This window comes from Rhinolophus sinicus, linkage group LG04 (assembly GCF_036562045.2).
Source record: "Rhinolophus sinicus isolate RSC01 linkage group LG04, ASM3656204v1, whole genome shotgun sequence".
NCBI classification, from domain to species: Eukaryota; Metazoa; Chordata; class Mammalia; order Chiroptera; family Rhinolophidae; genus Rhinolophus; species Rhinolophus sinicus.
Window position 1 is genome coordinate 137,896,336 of NC_133754.1, and position 19,347 is coordinate 137,915,682.

Sequence of the window (19,347 nt, forward strand, 5' to 3'; positions counted from 1 at the left end):
TTTCCGTATTTTGTAGTTCATGATATAGGTTTAAATGCAGCATATTCTGTTTAAATTCCAATAGGCAGTTATTGGTCTGGGATTCTGACCTGCCTAGTGCTTATATTGATGGTGGGGGTGGGTGGAAGGAGAGGAAGAGAGGGAGAGTGCCAGAGATTGAGCTGGAGGGTGTGGTCCCTCTGACAGATTTGGAGACATTGTTCTGAAGAGTCAGGCTATAAAAGTTTGTGTTTATGCTTCTTAGGCACTATGGGGTTTCTGATGTTACCAGATTCATTTCCGGCTCTGTCTTTAGGACTATGTGTTGGATTTATATGGGCTTTAGTCATTTTTAGTTTTAGGTGGTGGTTTTCTGATCAGTGGGCTCTGCTATGTAATATCTGCCGTCACGTGCAAAAGCACTGGTTCCGGCATTGACAACTCAGAGGGTTATTTGGTTGTAGAAAATAGCACACACAGTCCAGCGACCTCTGGGGTTCATTTTGCATTTGCCTGAGTGACCTCCAGAGGTGACCTGTACTGATGTATTTTCCCAGTATGGAGAGGTTGTAGTAGTAACTTGAAAACCTTACCTAAGGTGGGGTAGTTCTGAATCAGTTCATTCTTTAGCATCTGAAAGACTTTGCCCATTGACTTCATTCATAGCTTGGTGCTTGATTTACTTTATGAGCAGTTGATTTACCAATTTCAGAGCCCCAGTCTCAGATCACAGATTCTCTGGGGGATCTGGAAAAGTCTACCTTACCTTTATGAAGGTTATAGTCAGTTTAACCTTGCTTTCAGCGGGCTCACTTCATTTGGGGAAGAAAAATTCTGCATTTGTGAAAAATGAAAGGACACTTGGCTTTCTCAAGGGAGCTGAAAGCTATTCGTTTCTCCAGAGAGGATTCTTGGTGAAGACAGTTATGAAGAGAACAAGGAACTCTTTTAAATGAACAGCGGCATATTCTTGCTTAAATATTTCCCAGAACAATTCTAAAGAAATATAATATAGGTAAGTTTTGTTATGTTCTCATTGTGAGTTATGTTTATGAGAAATAAAAATAGGATTAGAATCACAAAGGAGGAAAAGCTTTTTCGTCCCAATGGCTTAATGTTTTATATCGCATGAATTCTAACCATTTATAAAATGATTTGGTTTCTTGCCCCTACTTATGGTTGAATTTTTTCCTCTCCTTTTCCATCTAGAGACCTTTGAATTATTTTTATTCATAAGTGAAAAATGTATTACAGCTTTATTTCCTTTTATTAATAGTTCCTTCTTGCCCTTAACCACATCTCTGACTTTTTGGCATGTAAAGTTCAATGAGCTCATGCTTAATCATGTATAAACAACCATCTAATTATATGGTTTTGAATTTTCATTTGACCGACTAAATAAAAATGACACAGAAAAGAGAAACCTGACAACCTCCCCGTATTTGGATACCTGGCCTTTCTCTCCCTCGCTCTCTTCATGTGTTTAGTAAAACGCGTGTTAAAACTTATCAAAAAATCAGTTTGCATTTGCCAAGTTTCTGAGGTAAAAATTGTTCTTTTCAAGGCTACGTGTCAAAAAACAAGTCCGTTGAGCCGTCTACCTCTTCTTTCAAATTTTTTCGGACTCTTATTCTTTCCTCTTCTGGACAGAGGTGTTACTGGGATTCCTTGTGCTGCTGGTGTCAGATGACAGAGCAACCAGTATTCACGGGACAAGGTTTCTCAAGCTTTGGCCCCTTACCTTCTCCCTTGCAGTACAATAACAAGGATCCCACTTGCCATGTCTTCCCTCCCTCTCCCAAACCACTCTGATTGACACATTTTTGAAAGAAGGTAGTGGGAAAATCTTTCCAAACAAAGGTGCTCACTGTGTTTAAGCAGGAAGGAAGGAATTGTCCATTCTCTTTTTTACTCATTGGCTTAGTCCTAGAATTCTGAACTGGAGCAAAAATCTTTTCGTGGCTAGCTCAGTAGACTCGATAGAAAAAGACCCAAGAAAAGACACTTCCCTTTATTATTATTTTTTCTGGCTATGTCACAAGATGAGTATCTAGAGAGTAGTCTGGCTAATTAGTATTTAAGGACAGAGGAGATACCTGTGAAATTTGGCATAAGTGATTTATTTTCTCAGAAATCCTTCAGCCTTGGAACAGAATTTGGTTTCTCAAAGTACTGTGACTCTGAAACATGCATATGTCTAAGTGCTAAAATTTCATACACTTATTAGATGAGGTAGGTTTGATTGGAAACAATATATTGACTCCATTTTGAGAATTGATCTCACTAAGATTTGTGTTTAAACAATCCATTCAAATATTTTTAGAGATACCGTCATAATTTCTTCAGCTCATTTTAAGGCGCTAATATTGCCCAGTGATTCATAGGGATTTATTGTAATATTTATTCCAACTGTAAATTTGTGTCAAAGTTCATGTTCCTCTCATTGTGCAAGAAGATCAAAGGGAGACCTCTGCCTTTTGCTGTCATTTTTGTTTTGTTATGGAATGTTTAGAACAAAGAGGAGAGCAAATGTTGGCAGAGTTTATAATTTGGTTCACCTGGAACAATCAAAAGAGGATGCACTCTAATTACCAAATTAAGACCTCTGCTTAATTGATCTTGGAGAATTGGGGAGGAATTCTGTTTCTCTCTTTCCCACTTACTTTCAAAGCCATAGGATCTTCTGTAGCTTATGATTTGTTACAAATTCTCTTCTAAAATTTGTATATTATTCAGGAAATAAGTTTTCAACTCAATTAGTATTCAACTTTTTATTCACGTTTATGATCATCTTTCACATTAAAATGTAGATAAATAATACTGTTCCTTAGAGAAAGTATTACTTTAGGCATAACATAACCATTACTCTTAATTTAGATTTTTCTTCATCCTGGCATCAGTTTGTATTTTGACTACTTTTTCGTTTTGATGACAGAGAATTTGGGTTGGGAGTGGTGCACTTCCTCGTTGTTTGACCTAATTTTAGATATCATTGATTAAGAGATATTGCTGATACACTGTCTGAATTAGCACCTGAAGAGTGTGGAGATAAAATAGTCACATTTGCTTGAATGCTAGCCCATGTTCCAGTCATGTTTACAGAGATGCTTAGGTTACTCTAGTTCTCATGTAAGTTCAAAAATAGCATTAAATAAAAGAAATAGACGGGAACTTATGTTATATAGGCCTTAGCCAGATTACTTATGTGTTGAGATTTGTGATATTAGAATTTTGTTTCTATATTTTGGTAGTTTGGTTAAAGTTAGGTAATTTTGTTCAATGACAAGTTGCTTGAGCCAAAGGGTAGATATTTGAGCCTTACTATCTCTCCAATTTTAATTGAATCTGTAATGGGTATGACTTACTCTGCCAACTCACATATACAAGACATGGTTCTTTAAACTGTTTCCTTTATATCAAAACAAATGAAACTTTCTAAGACCCCATTTTACTGGGGAACGGGGGATTTAATCTAAGTCATTGTTGGTTGGGGCATCCAATATCGTGCCAAGGTGAGACAAGATCCCAGGGTCTTTGTACGGAGCAGAACATTCCAAGTGCTTTTCTGGTTCTTGGTCCGTTAGGTTGCTGACAAGATGCCCACTGACAAAGCCCACATGGTCTCTAGAGGTCTGCTGCTCTATGCATAGGAACCTCTGCTGCAGCTGGGAGCCCCCAGACCTAACATCTGGCCTTTGTACATTTGCTATGCAGCCATGATGTCCATCGTCACTCCTCTTCTTGAACTCTGCCTCTCCACTTGGGGGACAGTGAAACTGCTGTTCTTCCCAGACTTTGGGCAGTCTTCCCTTTTCCTGGCTTCCTCCTCCGAGGCGCTCAGAGCACCTGGATAATCTCAGTGGATTTAGACTTCCACACAAGAATGAAAGAGAGGATAGAATCAAGCAGTATTAACTCTTAGCCCTCTTTACCCCCAGAGACGAAAAACAAAACGAAGCAAATTACTAATAAAACAGTGCAACAAATTTTGTGCGGTATACCTGGGTTGCCGAATAGGCTTTGAAACATAGAGTCAAGAATCTACAGCCTACAGAGGCAGAGGGTGTCTGGCTGACCAGATGATTGAACAGCCCTGGCAGACTTCTGGGTGCAGGAAGCTGGGTACTTCCTGGTTCTTATGAGTATTTTGACGTAATTTTTAATGTAAGAGAATGTAATCTCCATAACCATTTGCCTTTTCTCTAGGTTTGATTCTTTGGGGCATGCCACCCAGACATGTAAACCCATGTAGAATATGTAACAGAAAAGATTTATGATAAGAGTATATGTCTTTTGGACACTTCCGAGAAATTACTGTTTGAGGGAAACAAAGGTAGTCTAGCAGCTTTTAATGACAACTGTGTAAATTGTGCCTTTTAAATACTAAGAATTTATCTCTACTATGAAGGATCGAATGGGATTTTGCCTCTGAACCAGATCATAGATCCTGAAAAAAAAAATTCCATTGATTTATACTGAGTGACTTAGAGTTTACTCTCTTCACGTTGAAGATGCGTGTGGAGAGGAAGGGAGGGTAGGAGGGAGTATAGAAGGCAAACTAGTAGTATTTCCAGCTGTTCAGTAATTTAGAGACAAGGACATATTAACAGTTGTATTCACCAGGGATTGCTGTCTGTCTGCCACGTTACAGCACGTTTAACAGGGAACTTCTCAACCTCATTTATGGCCTTGAACTGTACTTGTCTTGCCTTCTGAATTTCCCTGTGAGTCATAATTTTTTATTCATTTATCCAACCAATATTTATTGAGCAGCTACTCTCACTCATTATTCCATTCTGGTAAGGGGGTCTCACTTTCCCGGTAAGGGGTCTCGGCTTTCCCATTTCTCATCCAGTTTGTGCTTTTGGTTGTTTTGAGGGGAAAACAGCTTAGGGAAAACATGATCTTAATTTATGGAGAAGGGTTTGTAATCTTCAGGCCCTTCAACAACCCTCTTGATTTGTTTTCTTTGTAAAGTCATTTGGGCTTACCCTGTTCCCTCTGTTTGTCTCTACCTGACCTTGTCCAAACTTTATCACAGTATCCTGAGGTCAGAGCAACATCTGCCTAGCTTAGTTTCCTCCCTTCAGTCTTTGCTCTACTTCCACATGTACTGAAAATAGACTATCCTCTTTTTAGTTCCTTAACATGTCACAGCCATGCTTAAAAACCTATAGCTCTTTTGGGGGGCCTGGCCTTGGAGATCCTGTGTAATCTGATAATACTTGAATAAAAACGTGAATGCCTAAGGCTTATAGAGTACTCAGTGTTCCGGAAACTACTGTAAGTGCTTCATATAACGTTGACGTATTAGTTCTCCAAACAGCCTTATGAAAGTAGGTGCAATGACCATCCTCATTTTCCAGGTGAGGAAACAGGCACAGAGAGTTTAAAGAACTTGCCCAAGGTCACACAGCTGCTAAATGAAGCCATTCTGGCCCGAGCACCTCATTCTGTACCACTCCTCGTGCTGACTCCATACCATTTCCTGGTACATTCTCTTCGTTTCAGTTTGGCCAGCCTACACTTTGTACTGCTCTCACCCCTGTGGTCATTAAAAGGCTCAGATCAAGTCTTACCACCTTCACCAAACTTCGTCCAGTTTATACAGATCTTTTTCTTGTTTGGACTCTTTTTGTGCTCAGCATTATGGCAACTCAGTGTAAGATTGAGTGTGTCCTACTTGTTTCTAAAACTCTCTCCAACTGATCAGAAGCTCTTTGAGGGCTAATGCAAAAGCCGAGGACTCATTAGTACAGCAAGGCACCAACCCACAGGTAGTGCTTAATGATTGTTACCTCTGCGTGGCCTTGGGGAAGCTGATGCATTTTTCCCCCATTAAAATATGTGTCCTCCCTCCCTGCTCATCCTTTCTTATATTTTTGGAAGTACAGTCTTAATAGAGCACGTAGTATAATAATTTCACCTGGAGTTCACTTATTTTCACAGATTAAGCCCACAGATATCGTTGGTTTAAGCCTATTGAATTAGATTGTAAGCAAGAATTGTCTAACTCCGCTATGTAGTCACATTCCCTAGAGTATATACTCTAGCACAGAACAGGGATGCAATAAACCTGATCAGTGAGTAATAAATCACTAAACTGGGCCTGTACTGGTATTTCAGTTTTTCAGACTAATGTTTTGCTTATTTAACAAATACATCTGCTCTATTCCCATGGGACTGTTAGAAAATTTGTTGAGGGAAAAGCAATAAAATGTGCTTACATTTCCTCTTTGGTTTTCTAGGCTAATTGTTGGTGAACTTTGTTTAACACTCTGGCTATACTGAGTCTCTGTGGAGCAGAGCAGCTTTCAGTTAACTTGGCAAATCATTACAAGAGAACAGAAGGGTCAGCATAAGCCCTCTCTACTAATTAGTTGATAATTGATGTACAATAGCTGACTGATGGGACTTTAGAATATAAACGTTGGGAATGCTGTTTAATATGTCTTTACATCTTTATGAGGTGGTTTGGAGCTGTGTATGCTTAATAACGTCTTATCAAGACTGCCAGTGGGGGGAACACAAATGAGGCTTCATGTCCAGGAATCCGGGGCACTGAGTGGTACAGAAAGCAATATGATATTTTTCATCTCCTGGGATATAAATACGATTCCATTCAATGCAGGGATGAAATGAAATGAGTAATGCTGGTGATTCCATGCTTTGTGGCCAACATTCTTGAATGCTGACTAAGGTTAAAAGAGTGTTGGTGTGAAAGTTATATTCTTTGTGGGATAAACTTGGTAGATTCAAGCTGAATTTCTTTGTGGTGGGCGATTGTATGATTCATGGGGATCTTCATGAACCTGGACTCAGATTTGACCTATTTATTGGCTGGGACAAAGTATCTCACTTTGGAATAGAGACAAAAACAGTCGTTATATGACCTCCTCCTCCTCTTTAAAGTTGAGCTCAATCTTTATCAACCAATGATAAAATCATCCATCTTACGCCAACCTGCTTCCATTGCCATTGCTGTCTTGTGTCCTCATTTACCACCATGGCTTCTTGCTCCTTGCCTGTTTCTGGTGCACGTCCTCCTCCAGCCTTTCTCCTCATCCCCAACAGTGGGGCGCCCGAGTACTTAGAGCACAGGGTCCCAGATGCATGGCAGCAGGGCAGTTGCGCCAGCCTCATCTGGCTTAGTTGATGTGATATGATGCCTTCAAATTTGCCTTTTTGAAAAGCTTCCCTGGTCACACTAATGGGCAGCCAGATTTGGAACCATTGGTGATACATAATGTCCATTTTGAAAACCAGGTCCTTTAGCCTGACAAAACCGGTCCTCTAAGCTCTGTCTTCTTCCTTTGCTCTGGCCAGAGCCCCCTCTTGCAGGCAGTTGTAACTTCTCTTCATTTCCCCCCATACAGGCCATTCCTCCTCCCTTCTGTGTCTGCCTGCACCCTCCCGTCTCCTCTCATTCATAAGCTCATTCTTTGTGTTGTAACTTACTGTTTTCCAAAGTGTGTTCCTGAGAATGCCAGTCTTGAGAGAGTCTGTAGGGGGGCGAAAAAGCACCCTAAACAAATATACTTTGCATTTCATTTGCTCCTCTGGGAGATTTGTTCTATACATTTGCAGTTTTAAAGGCTCGTGGAAGACCTGTAATAGATGTGTTTAACTTTGTCATATGAGGGATTCCCAAAGCTATTTCACTGTGGCTCTCTTCATGACCCTACTTTATTATCATTGAAAACCTTTTGATTTCCTGAAGAATTTTGGGAAATGCCTTTGTGATTAAAATTATTCTTCTTTAATGAAGTATCCAGTACATAGAAATTCCCCTCTTCTCTAAACTCCTGTCTCTCTAATTCAGCCTCATGCGTATAATCCTATACAGTCCAATATCATTATCAGATTGTTCCTAGGTGAGTATGTCTTATCTACAGAGACTGCAGGCTCCATAGAGGCAGGATGCTGTACCCAGTGTTTCTTATCTTCCATAGGTTTTGTGCAGTTTTAAGCATTTGTAACATTTGATAAATCAAAATGCTTTGCCTGAGTATAGAAGCCAGTTACTTCATTCTTATCCTCATCCTTTGATGTTTTTAGCCAATTACCCAGGCCGTACTGTATTGCACTACACTCACATATGTTCATTAAGTTGTCTCTATTGTAGCTCAGCAGTGAAACATTACTAATTTGACAAAACACCACATCACAAGCCTAATATGTTTAGTATGCAAGAATTTCTTACATCCAGTTCTAGGGAGGAGTCTGAGTGAGACCTGGGGAGAGTCTAAGAGTAAGGTATGTGGTAAGGAAAGAGAGAGGCCTGAAGCCTGGAGTCCATTGAGGGGAGGACAAGTCTACTGTGTGTCAAGGGCAAGATCACGGGCAGAGAGGTGTCAGCCTGCAGTCCTTGGTCACTCCGGAGAAAAGAGGTGCTAGAAACAATATCAAACAATATCAGAAAGGTACCACAGACTAAGTCTTCAGTAAAATAAAACATTTAAAATACATTTATTAAGTGCCAGGCCTTAAGATACGACATAGATCTTTCAATCCTCCAAACAACTCAATGAGGTAAGTACTAGTATTAACCCATTTTAGAGATTGGAACACTGAAGCATAGAAAGCTTAAGTAACCTGCCCAAGGTCACATGGACAGTTAGTGGTGGGGCTCGGATACAAACCCATGCTCTTAACTACTGTGCTGTATACTGTTAACTCACTTCTTTTCTTTCTCTGCTTTTCTACTTTTCTATCTGTCTGCAATGTCCGGTGATTCATTAATCCATTCTTAAAGGCCCACCTTGGCATGAGTTTCAAAACCTTTCCTTGAAATGCATGAGCCTGGACTGGAAAACAATTGCTCTAAAGAGTATTATTGAGATAATTGGTAATATTTGAATATAAACAATGTATTACATACTAGTACTAAATCATTGCTGAATGTCTTCAATTTGATAATTGTGTTATGGCTGTATATTTAGGGGTAAAGGGCATAAAATCTATGACTTATTCTTAAAAATTTCTATAAATTAATTTTCATTAATGTAAGCTTATATAGACAGATGAGTAGACGATTATATTGATAAAGTTTATCTGTAGATAAAATAAAGAGTTCAGTGTACTATTCTTACAACACTTCTGTAGATTTAAAATATTTTAAAAGGTGAAAGACTGATGTGATCTGAAAAGAAACCAGAGTATATAGATTTGAAATATATTAAAGTGAAAGGTAGGGAGGGAAACACTGATCCTTTAAGGTGGTAAGACACATATTAGTATATGCTCATCCTTTTAATCCTATTAACAATCCTGTGAGTTAGGTACTGTTACTGCCCCCGTTTTCCGGAGCAGGACACTGAGGCACAGAGACTTTAAGGACTTTGTTTAGTGTCACACAGCCAGCGAATGGAGGAGGCAGGACTCAAATCCTGATGTGTATTATTTATGTTTCCATAACATGCTGCATGTGTTAGGTTGAACGATACAGAAGTTGCCCGCATTCCATCCTATTTGATCTATAAAGAAAGCCATTTCCTATGATCCAACGTAGGAGCAGGGATCACCTCTTTCCTAATGAATGGTTGGTTTGGTGTTGTTCTTCTTGACCAGAATGCTGGCTCTGTGGGGACCGAGACTGTCCATCTTGCTCACCATTGTCTCCAGGGACTGTCTGGCTTGTGGTTAGCATTTGATAAGTGTCAGCTGAATGAACAATAACCACCAAAAAATGTTTGGTTATTTCTCCCTACCCCTTCCCATGTAAGTGCCATTTCTGCTTCCCCCATACATAGTGTCATTTTTTAGAGGAACCGGTGGATTACCATAAACTGTACTGAAGGATGCAGCCTCAGCAGGGATAATTGTGACATAATCAACTATTTGACTTCTCGAGAACCCTTTAAACTAACGAAGACATTAATTAAAAACATTCCCCTGCGAAGATGACCTCTTAGTTTAGAAACTCTAAAATGCAAAACATTTGTGTTTCCCACCAGCATGCAGTACTCTTGGCTAGGATGTATGTGGTACTCAGAATGCCATCCACTCGGATCCTTATTTGAGCAGTAAACACATTTTTAAAAAACATCGTGCAGTCGCTAAAAATAAGCGGTATTTCAAAATGAAAACCAGTGCACAAGTAGTTGGCACATCTGGTAGTCAGAAAAGTTGTACCGTTTGTTTTCAGGGAATGACAAGCCAAGGAACATTCAAACTTGGCCAGTTGAAAACATTTTCCTATCTGTGGTGACACCTGGTTTGAAAAAAATTGGCTCCAGACTCAAAGCAGATAGAACGTTGGAAATGGGTAGAGAATTAAACAGAATCATCTACTGTCTTGTTTTATGCAAGGAGTTATAAAGAACTGTTTTCTTTTTACTTCAAGAAAGAGATTGGAGCAAAAAAGCAATGGCAGTCATGAACAATAATAACTATAACAGCAGCAATAGCAGCTAACACCCATTGAGTACCTACTATGTGCTAGACAATGTGCGGAGTCCTTCACCTATGTAATTAATACTAGATGTTCAACAACCTAATGAGGTGGTGTTATTTTTATTCCCATTTTACAGATGAGAAGACACAGCATAGAGATAAGGCACATGAATGTTTAAGTAATTTGCCCAAGTCACACAACTACGTAGCAGGGGTACGTGTGTGGGGGGGTGGGAATCCCAGGCAGGCTGGAGAGCCCACACTCCAAATACTGCACAAATCTGAATAGTCTAGAGGTGTTCATCCTTTCTAGCATTATGAAAAAAACCAGAATTAGATGGTTGCATTGAGCTCAGTGTCTCTTGGTCAGACTGTTGTTTGCCTCCACTTTTGAGAGAAATGGTGATGTTTTCCAGAACATTCACACAGCTGCGCCACAAACGTTACATGTTCCCAAGAAATGTACCATTCGGCCTCATGCTTCAAACATGCTGTATGTTATACTTGTCAAAAGCTGTCACTCCTCTGCGGTTAGATGATGTTCAAGTTGACCAGTGTATTTGGGAGAAGAAGGTGATAACAGTGAAAATCATGGACACACTGGGAAAGGAGCAGGGCTGTGGAGAAGTATCAAAAGATCGACTTAGTTGGAGCTTATTTTTGAAAAATGGCACTGTGTTTTAAAACAGAAAACCCAGGAGGGTTTCAGTGGATGTGATTTGACAGTATTTGATATTCACGTATAACTGTATTTTATTTTCATTCATTCATTCCTTCTTAACTTCATTGACAGACTTTATGGTTATGTATAGGCCTTGTTCTGGGTGCTGAGAAAGCAGAGATTCCTGAAACAAGGCCTTACCTTCAGAGAGCAGGAAAGTATAAAAGAGGAGACGACGGCAGGAATGGAAGCATTGCAGTTCCCTGAAGGTTTTGAGGCAGATACGTTATGAGAGGCCGTGGGGGAATGAAAAGAAGAATTGGTCATCTCTTCCCAGCTGGCAGTGGGGGAGGAGGAGTGAGAGAGGAGGCGACCTTTGAATTGACACCTTGAAAATGCAGAGGTGCTCACTAGGTAGACAAGGTAGGAGGAGGGCGTTCCAGGCAGAGAAGAGTATGAGTAAGACAAGGGTGAACAAAAATTTCAGCCGTCCTGTTGGTATGTGTCCATTGTAAGGTGCACATATTTTCACATCAGAACATCTCTGACGTCTCAATACCATGCACTAGTTTAATTGACTGTTCATGTTTTTATTGACACAGAAAGTAACGATATGCCTTACAACATATGACGTCTTAGATTTGATGAAAGAATGTATTAATATTCTTTGCCACCAAGTCGTATTTTTGGGGTGTGCTGTTCCAGCTGCTCATATGTCTTTGTTGTAGCGATAAATATTAATACTTTTTTACTGAGGAGGAACGAGGCATGACATGACTAAGTTGCTTAGAAGAGTATATGACATTGAATTTGACAGAATACCTGACATCTGATGTTGCTTTTAATAGTAGTGGCTGGTATGGATGGGACCTGGGGAGAGGATTTGAGTGTCTTGTATACTGGACTAGGCTATGCACCATCACATTACCTTTCTTCGAGGTAAAAAGGGGACTTGAAAAGCAAATGGCATGTTGGAATTAATAAAGATCCTAAGTTTGTGATCCTTTCATAAAAATGTACCCCCTATTCTTGATGATGAGATGAAACCCTGATGGTACAGTGTTATATGAGTTGTGAACACAGACTATCTATAACTGATCTTTCAAAGCACAAAAAGATGTGTCATATATAAGCTGCCATCGCAGAGGTAGAGGGAAGGTTCTGGTTTGTGTGTATCTCAAAAAAAAAAAAAAAAATCAGAAATTTCCATTAATGATCTTGGAAAGTATCCAAGGAACAAACGAACCATCCAACACCTAAACTTAAGCCCCCAAGAGCCATGAAAATACATTGGAATCAGATTCTAGTGGAATCTGTTTCTGCTCTGTCAGTAAATCCCTGTGTGGCCTTGGGCAAGTCAATTACCACTTGGATTTTCGTTTCCCAGAGGCTGGACCAGAGCTGGCAGGCTTTCTGCCCGCTAGAGATACTAGGACTCTCCCAGCATTTTTGAGATTTGGTTTCATTGATGAGAGCATAGTGATTGCTCTCTAAGGTCTTGTTGATCCTTCAGTTTTCTGAGCCCTTGGAAGAGAATGTTACAAAAGACGACAGTCATTTTTTTAGCTGTTGATTTAATTTTTGGAAAAACAAAATAGGAAATTATGCCCCCTACAGCTAAGGAAAGTTACTGTGGTGCTTTTCCATCTACTTTGATCCCAAATATATCAGTGGGAAAGATGGGGAATTTGGTGAGAAAAATTTAGAGCCTAATTTGTTAAAAACTGAGATCATATTTATTTTCGTTGTTTGAAATGGGAACAGAGTGTACAGTCACTGAGACTTGACCAGGTAGTTTGCAAAAAAAAAAAAAAATTGGAAAAAGTACATCCATGTAAAAAGAATGTCTAGAATGATTCAACCGTTATTATTTTTTTGTGAGTGAGTCATGGCAGCATTTGCCTTTCTCCTCTTTGCTTTTCACTTTTCCCTAACAACAAGGATTCTTGTGGATTTCTTTTTTTTTTTTTCCTTTCCCCTTTGAGTATGTACCACATTTTACTACATTTGAAGATTGTTACTAATGAAATAAAAAATCTATGTCGAATTTGGTTACCATGCTGCTTTTATGAGTATAATGAGTGTTTTGTTTATGGTTCTCTCATCCTGATTTTTTTTTTTAATTGGGTATATGTCCAATGACAGTGTATTGGGATGAAGAGGAGAAATCAAGATTGGAGAGACACAGACTCTAACCTTTTAAAGAGCCCTTTTGGAAGGCCAGAATTGGAATGAAGTAAACCAGTTAAACAAGTTTTCTTTTTGTTTCCCCCTCAACAGTGTCAACTTTCCTTGCTGGGTGATTCAAGATATTAGCTATTTTAGAAAAAAACTTGGTTTGATATAAGTAATCCCATCTACTTGCCACCTTAACCCTTTAGGTAAGGAGATGGTAAAATATGATTCTTAATATAACTTGGCACTTCTACATAAAAGGAGCAAAATATAAGCACATTTTGTATAAGTGGTGTTGTAGATGGGTTGCTATTGTAGCATTATGGCTTTTTTCATTAGAATTAGAGGAAGCTTTTTGGTATCACGAATATTAAAGAAAAAGAAAAAGAGCCATGGACTGTCTCTAAAGATGGGTCCTGATAAAAGTGTGCACATGTGTGTTTTTACTGATTTCTGATGTAAGGGACATGAAAGCTAACCTGATTCATTTGTTTTTAGGGGCTCTTGGCTTTGGGCCTCAGTGCAAGTCCATTGGAAAAGGCAGCTGCAACAATCTAGTGGTCACCAGCAGCCCCATGATGGTTCAGCGACTGGGACCCATTTCACCTCCAGCAAGCCAGGTCTCTACAGCATGCCACCAGTTCAGTCCTAGCTTACAGAGGGCAATGAATGCAGCCAACCTGAATATACCTCCTTCAGATACCAGGTCTCAAGTTACTTTTTTTTCCCCTTCTTATGGTATAATCACACCCCATGAGTGTTTTCCCTTCCTTTCCTGAGTGCACACACACACACACACACACACACTCACACACTCACACTCTCTCAAGCCACTCTTTCAATTTGAGCTTTGTAAGGGAATGTATATAAAAACTTAAGTATGTGCCATCTCATCTTAATTGGGAGGAATGGTTAGTACCTGCTATCTTGTGGTGGGGGGAAATTAATGCCCAGCTTGAGATTTCGGGGCCTCCGTGACTAAAGCCCAGCATGTAAATGTGTCCATTCCTGGGGAAGTAAGTCATGTGTCACGGCCTAGAAAACTGAGATGTCCCAGGTGCGTCAGTTTTACCTGCTCATTTTTCATTTTCCGGCTGCTTTACAACTGTTTTGTCTGTCCATTTTCCGCCCTATCCACCTGATTCCCTGACTATCTATTAAGTGCCTACTGTCTGCATAATATAATGGTTGAAGTTTAGGGAGGTGGTAGAAAAAAAATAAAGACAGAAAACATGAATTTCAAGACCTTGTCTCTGGGAAGACATACTTTCATGTATGAGTTACATAACATTTTAATACAGTATCTAATTAGGTGCTGGAATAAGGAGGTCCAATAAATGCTACTAATCTCTCCATGGGAGAGAACTGAATAGGAAAGGGAAACCACCCCCTCAGACAAATACGTCTTTCAGGACTGATATTATAGGGAACAGAAAACCAAAGTACTCTGCAGTGTATAAGGTCTATTTCTATGTTTGAAATGAATGATTTCATCTTGTAGAAGTTGCATTCTTGGAGAAACACAATCTAAAGTTTTTGCCTTAGTCCTGGTTCTGCTGTAACTGGTTGTGCAAAGGAATTGGACTTGACCTCTGCTTCCTTTTCTTGGGGGGATCTTGGGAGGGGGTGACTGGAATCCACTGAGATGCCCTGCAGTTCTGAGATCCTGTTTCTTCCTCCTCCTTTTCCTTCTGTTCCTCTTTCCCCCTCTCATGTCTCCGCACTGTCCTCCTAGCTGCTGTGTGAGACTGTGAAATCATAGTTCCTGGATCATTTTTTTATGCCAGTTCTTTCATGATATGGAAACTTGTTTTTCACCTGAGCTTTTTCTGTCCTGGGAAGTTGCCGCTGTCATTTCCCCATTGATGATTATGCCTTGAGGGACTCCTCCGACTTGCTGAGTGTTGCATGTAAAATTAAGTGTACTCATGGGGGAGGTGTCGTTGGGAAGCCTTTAGCTTCCGGTCGGTGGCAAGTCCAGCCCATGCCTTGAAAGCAGAGTCAGAATTAATGGAGAAAGTGATGGTAGGCAGGGCTTTGGCTGCTCCAGCCATGTACCTAACGCAGTTCCTTTCAGGGACTGACCAGAGATGGGTCATTATCTAGGTGTCTTCTGGCATATTTGAGTCCTTAGCATAATTTTATGTCCTTAAAAGACAACATCTTAAAGATGCACTGACATATGTTTTTGACTATGTATTGTGTGAATCCTATTGAAATCATTTCTTTGCAGGATGGGCCAAGAAACAGGAGTCAGGAAGTGGCGTGGTGAAGTATGGGACTTTTAGCAATTTGGAAAGGTCACATTTATTTGTGATCCTGGGTTTGTGTGTTCTCTCAGAGGAGAGACAGGATAGGAAGCAACAGTTTAACTTGAAGGCATTTACTGCCTAGGGATAAAGATGGAGAGAATCAGCTTTGTGTTTTATTCATGGGGGTGGTGATGCAGGGATGTGGGAGGAGGGAGCATGAACTGTTCAGTCAGAATGACGGCCACCCTGCAGAAAGCTGTAAAATTTATTGGTTCTTCCTGATAATCTATGTAATTCTTACTCATTGTGGAAAATATGGAAAAGCACAAGGCAGTCATCCTGAATCCTACCACCCACAGGCAACCATGGGTGGGATTCTGATGTACATTCTTCTAGTTATATGTACATCCTTGTAGTATATGATGTATACACACATCAAAGCATAGGTTTTCCTTTGTACCAAATGGGTCTAATAATCTACATAGTGTTATAATTACCTTTTCTCAGTTAATAGAAACTCTTTTGTAATGAAAGCATCATATAATAGCTTCCTACCCAAGATTCCATTTTATTTTAAAAGCATATAAATATAACTTTAATTTTTTTTATCAGCCTTTTATGACTGGGCATTTAGTTTCCCTTTGTTTCGGTATTATAGGTAATACTTTATTGAATAATCTTGTAAATGTTTTGAGGCATATCTCTGGTATTAGAATAAATTCTTAGAAGTGAAATTTGCTGAGTTAAAGGAAACGTACAGTTTTGAGGCTTTTCATATATATTCTCAAATTTGCACTGCAGAAAAGGCTTACCCACTTACAAACTCACTAACAACAGTCTTAGAGTTTCTGTTTTCCCATGTCTTATCAAATACAAATTATTATTTTTATTACTTCTGCCAATATAATGTACAAGATGTTATTTCATCTTAATTTGCATCTCTTAATTATTGATAACATTGAGTAGTTTTATAGATTTACTGACTGTATTTCTTCTTTTAAATCTTTCAGTAATTTTTTTTCTGGAGTGCTCATCTTGGAAAAAGCACTCTTCCTTGGCTTTGTTGGGTTCTGTTTAACGGGGTGAATCATGCCCTAATGCTGTATATTTGCCTTTATTAATTTCCCAACCATTTCTGATTAGCCCTACTGAATGAGAAATACAAACTATACCTGAACCATCCTGAAAATCCAGGAGCCATTCTTGATTTAGGTCTTGTAAATACTCTGTAATACAGAGACAGAGACCATTGTGTTAGGTTGGTGCAAAAGTAATTGCACCAACCTAATGTATATTTTCCCTAAAGTGACAAAGCTGAAATGCTGATATGATAACCTCATACAGTGGCTTCATATACAAATCTACATTTTATGATTGAATGTTCATAAACTACATGCAAGTATTATCTCTGTATTATAGATGACAGACCTAAGGCACAGAAAGTCGAAATGCTTTTCCTAGTGTCACTTAGCTTGTCAGTCACAAAGTTTAACCATCAGTTTAATGTCATTCCAGATCCAAAAGGCACCACATTTTTCTCTCCTAAACCAGAAATTATTGAGGAGATTTCTGGGAATGGAATTTCTTAGGGTTTTCTTTTGGGTTGGAGTGTGTCCACAAAGCTCAGAGGAGGCCAAGGGGACGGAGAATGGACTCCGGGCTGTCTGTAAGTTCTAACATTTTATAAAGCCATCCAGTGTTCAGAGGCAATGCTGATTCTTCCAGAGGATTTGTCCAGGCACATAGACAAGAACTTCCATATAGACTAGGGTATACATATACATATACATGTATGTGTATATACCTATGTACCAAGGGTGCCAAAAAATACATACACATTTTAAGAGATGTTCTCTATGTATTACTTTTCAAAGTTGAATTGAATTACAGTAGCAATGTGTAGTATGACGTTTGCTGAAAAGATGGTGTTAGTCAAATGAATGGTGGCATCACCATGTGACAGGCAAGATGGTCAAAGAAAATGGCAGAAGCCTGGTGTCTTTCAAGGAGCGCAAGACCGTTTTGAAATGGCATTTGACATTTGAGAACGCTGTGGAAGTACAACGACAGTGGAGGCACGCGTACACAACAGGACCTCTAACACGCCTAACAATTGCACGCATTCGTGATAAGTTTGAGATGCATGGTGCTGTGTGTGATGTGCACAAGGGAAGATCCTCGTACAGCAACAAGTCCTGCTTCTTCTGCTGTGGTATTGGAACAGTTTACACACAGAAATTTACCACTTTGATCACCTCTAATAATTGCAGAAGTCAAACATGACTTGTATTCATCGTTTGTTATCGGTATATATTGAGTATTAAAATTTTACTACAGTTTTTTCCTTTCTTAAAATGTGTATACTTTTTTTTTTTTTTGGCACCCTCTGTATATATATAATTATTTCTCTCTCTCTCGAGCATCAGTTTGAGGACTTCCATATGATCTGTAAGTTGGTATTTCTTTTGAGCTTGGCATTGAACCAAGCAATTCAGCTTGTTTATCACTTCTCTTCTGGCCCCTGAGGGTCACTGAACTCTTGCTTCACTAGCTACCCTAACCTGTTTCACTGATAGTTTCTGAGTTTTTCATGTTGGTTTTCTTTTGTTTGAGCTATATCTCTTTCCGTTCACATATAGCTCCAAATTAACCAGTCACCAAAAAGAATATCCTCAGGATCAGATGAACATATGGAAATAGAGATTGCTCTCAGTATGGTGATAGAACACAGCTCTGTCACTGGCGTATGTAGACGCAGGGATTACAGGAGAGATTCCTTTGGAACATTTCAGTTGTTCAACATATTGTTGCAGAAAGAGAACAGAAAATGTGGGTTCCAATTGTAGCTTGTATGACTTTAAGCCTGTTATACCAGGTCCTTTAATCCAGCAGAGCATTATGGACTACATACATATAGGCTATGATGTAGGGAAAACAACAGAGGGTGTATGTGATCAAGCTAAGTGACTGCCTATAAGGAATTTGGTCCTTAAATAGAGGTTATTTTTAAAATCCAGTCTATTTACCTCACAGGCTGTGTCAAATGAAATAATGTATAGAGAAAATGCTCTGTGAACTATAAATGATGATTGTTATCCTTATATTCATTATTTATTCACCTTTTTAATCAACAACTTATGGAAACATATATCTAACACTCTGGTGGGTGGTAGAGAATATAAAAATGATCCCTTCTGTTGATGGCCTTTGGATTTTATTGAGGAAGATCATTTTATTCAGGAAGTTAGCTACATATGAGGCTGGTATAGACAGTATATAAGTTATTTGGAAAGAAGACTCTTATTGAAAGCTAGTGTGTTTGGGGGAGGTTTCATGGATTAAAACTTTGAAAAATTAAAAGATCTGGGTAATTGCACAAGAGGGATGAGAGCTACTAGGCAAAGGCCATTTGTTCAAAGTTTTGTTCTTATTTCACATTTGAAATAGAAAAGAGAGTTCTCTGTGTGTATTATGGCCTTAGTGAATAGAATATAGACTTTGCTTTTGAAAAATATATATGATAACAGTCTTAGAAAACTGAGAAGTCTAAGGAGTTAAAGAACATGCCTACATGGCATTATGTTCAGATTTAAATTGAGCCATGGTTAGGTATAATTGAGAAAAATAAGAAACATTTCTCAACAATGGAGTAAATGGTTATTTACTCAGCCACGTCTCACTATAGGCTGCTCTCAAACCAAGTAATATAATTACATATACAAAGTACATGCAGGTGGATAAATTGCTTTCTGCCTGCTATATACACGGCTTGTAAATCTGAAATGCTTCAGTGTAACAGTGACCAGGCAGATGTACTATTTGAGAATGTTCTGTAAACTTTCTCAATCTCAGGGTAAAAAGCACAGTCAGTTATCTTTGCCTCCT

General features: G+C 39.2%; 1 protein-coding gene across 5 annotated transcripts in view; it reads left to right on the forward strand.

Annotated features, from left to right (window-relative positions):
- Positions 1-19,347, forward strand: part of GLIS3 (GLIS family zinc finger 3) — a 597,994-nt gene that overhangs the window by 298,202 nt on the left and 280,445 nt on the right. For 4 of the 5 annotated variants that reach the window (XM_074330482.1, XM_074330481.1, XM_019729930.2 and 1 more), the window contains one exon: positions 13,709-13,916. The exons of the other annotated variant lie outside the window; for it this stretch is intronic. In XM_074330482.1, the coding sequence (XP_074186583.1) occupies positions 13,709-13,916 (208 nt within the window). The remainder of the gene's footprint in view (positions 1-13,708; positions 13,917-19,347) is intronic. 5 annotated transcript variants of the gene reach the window in all.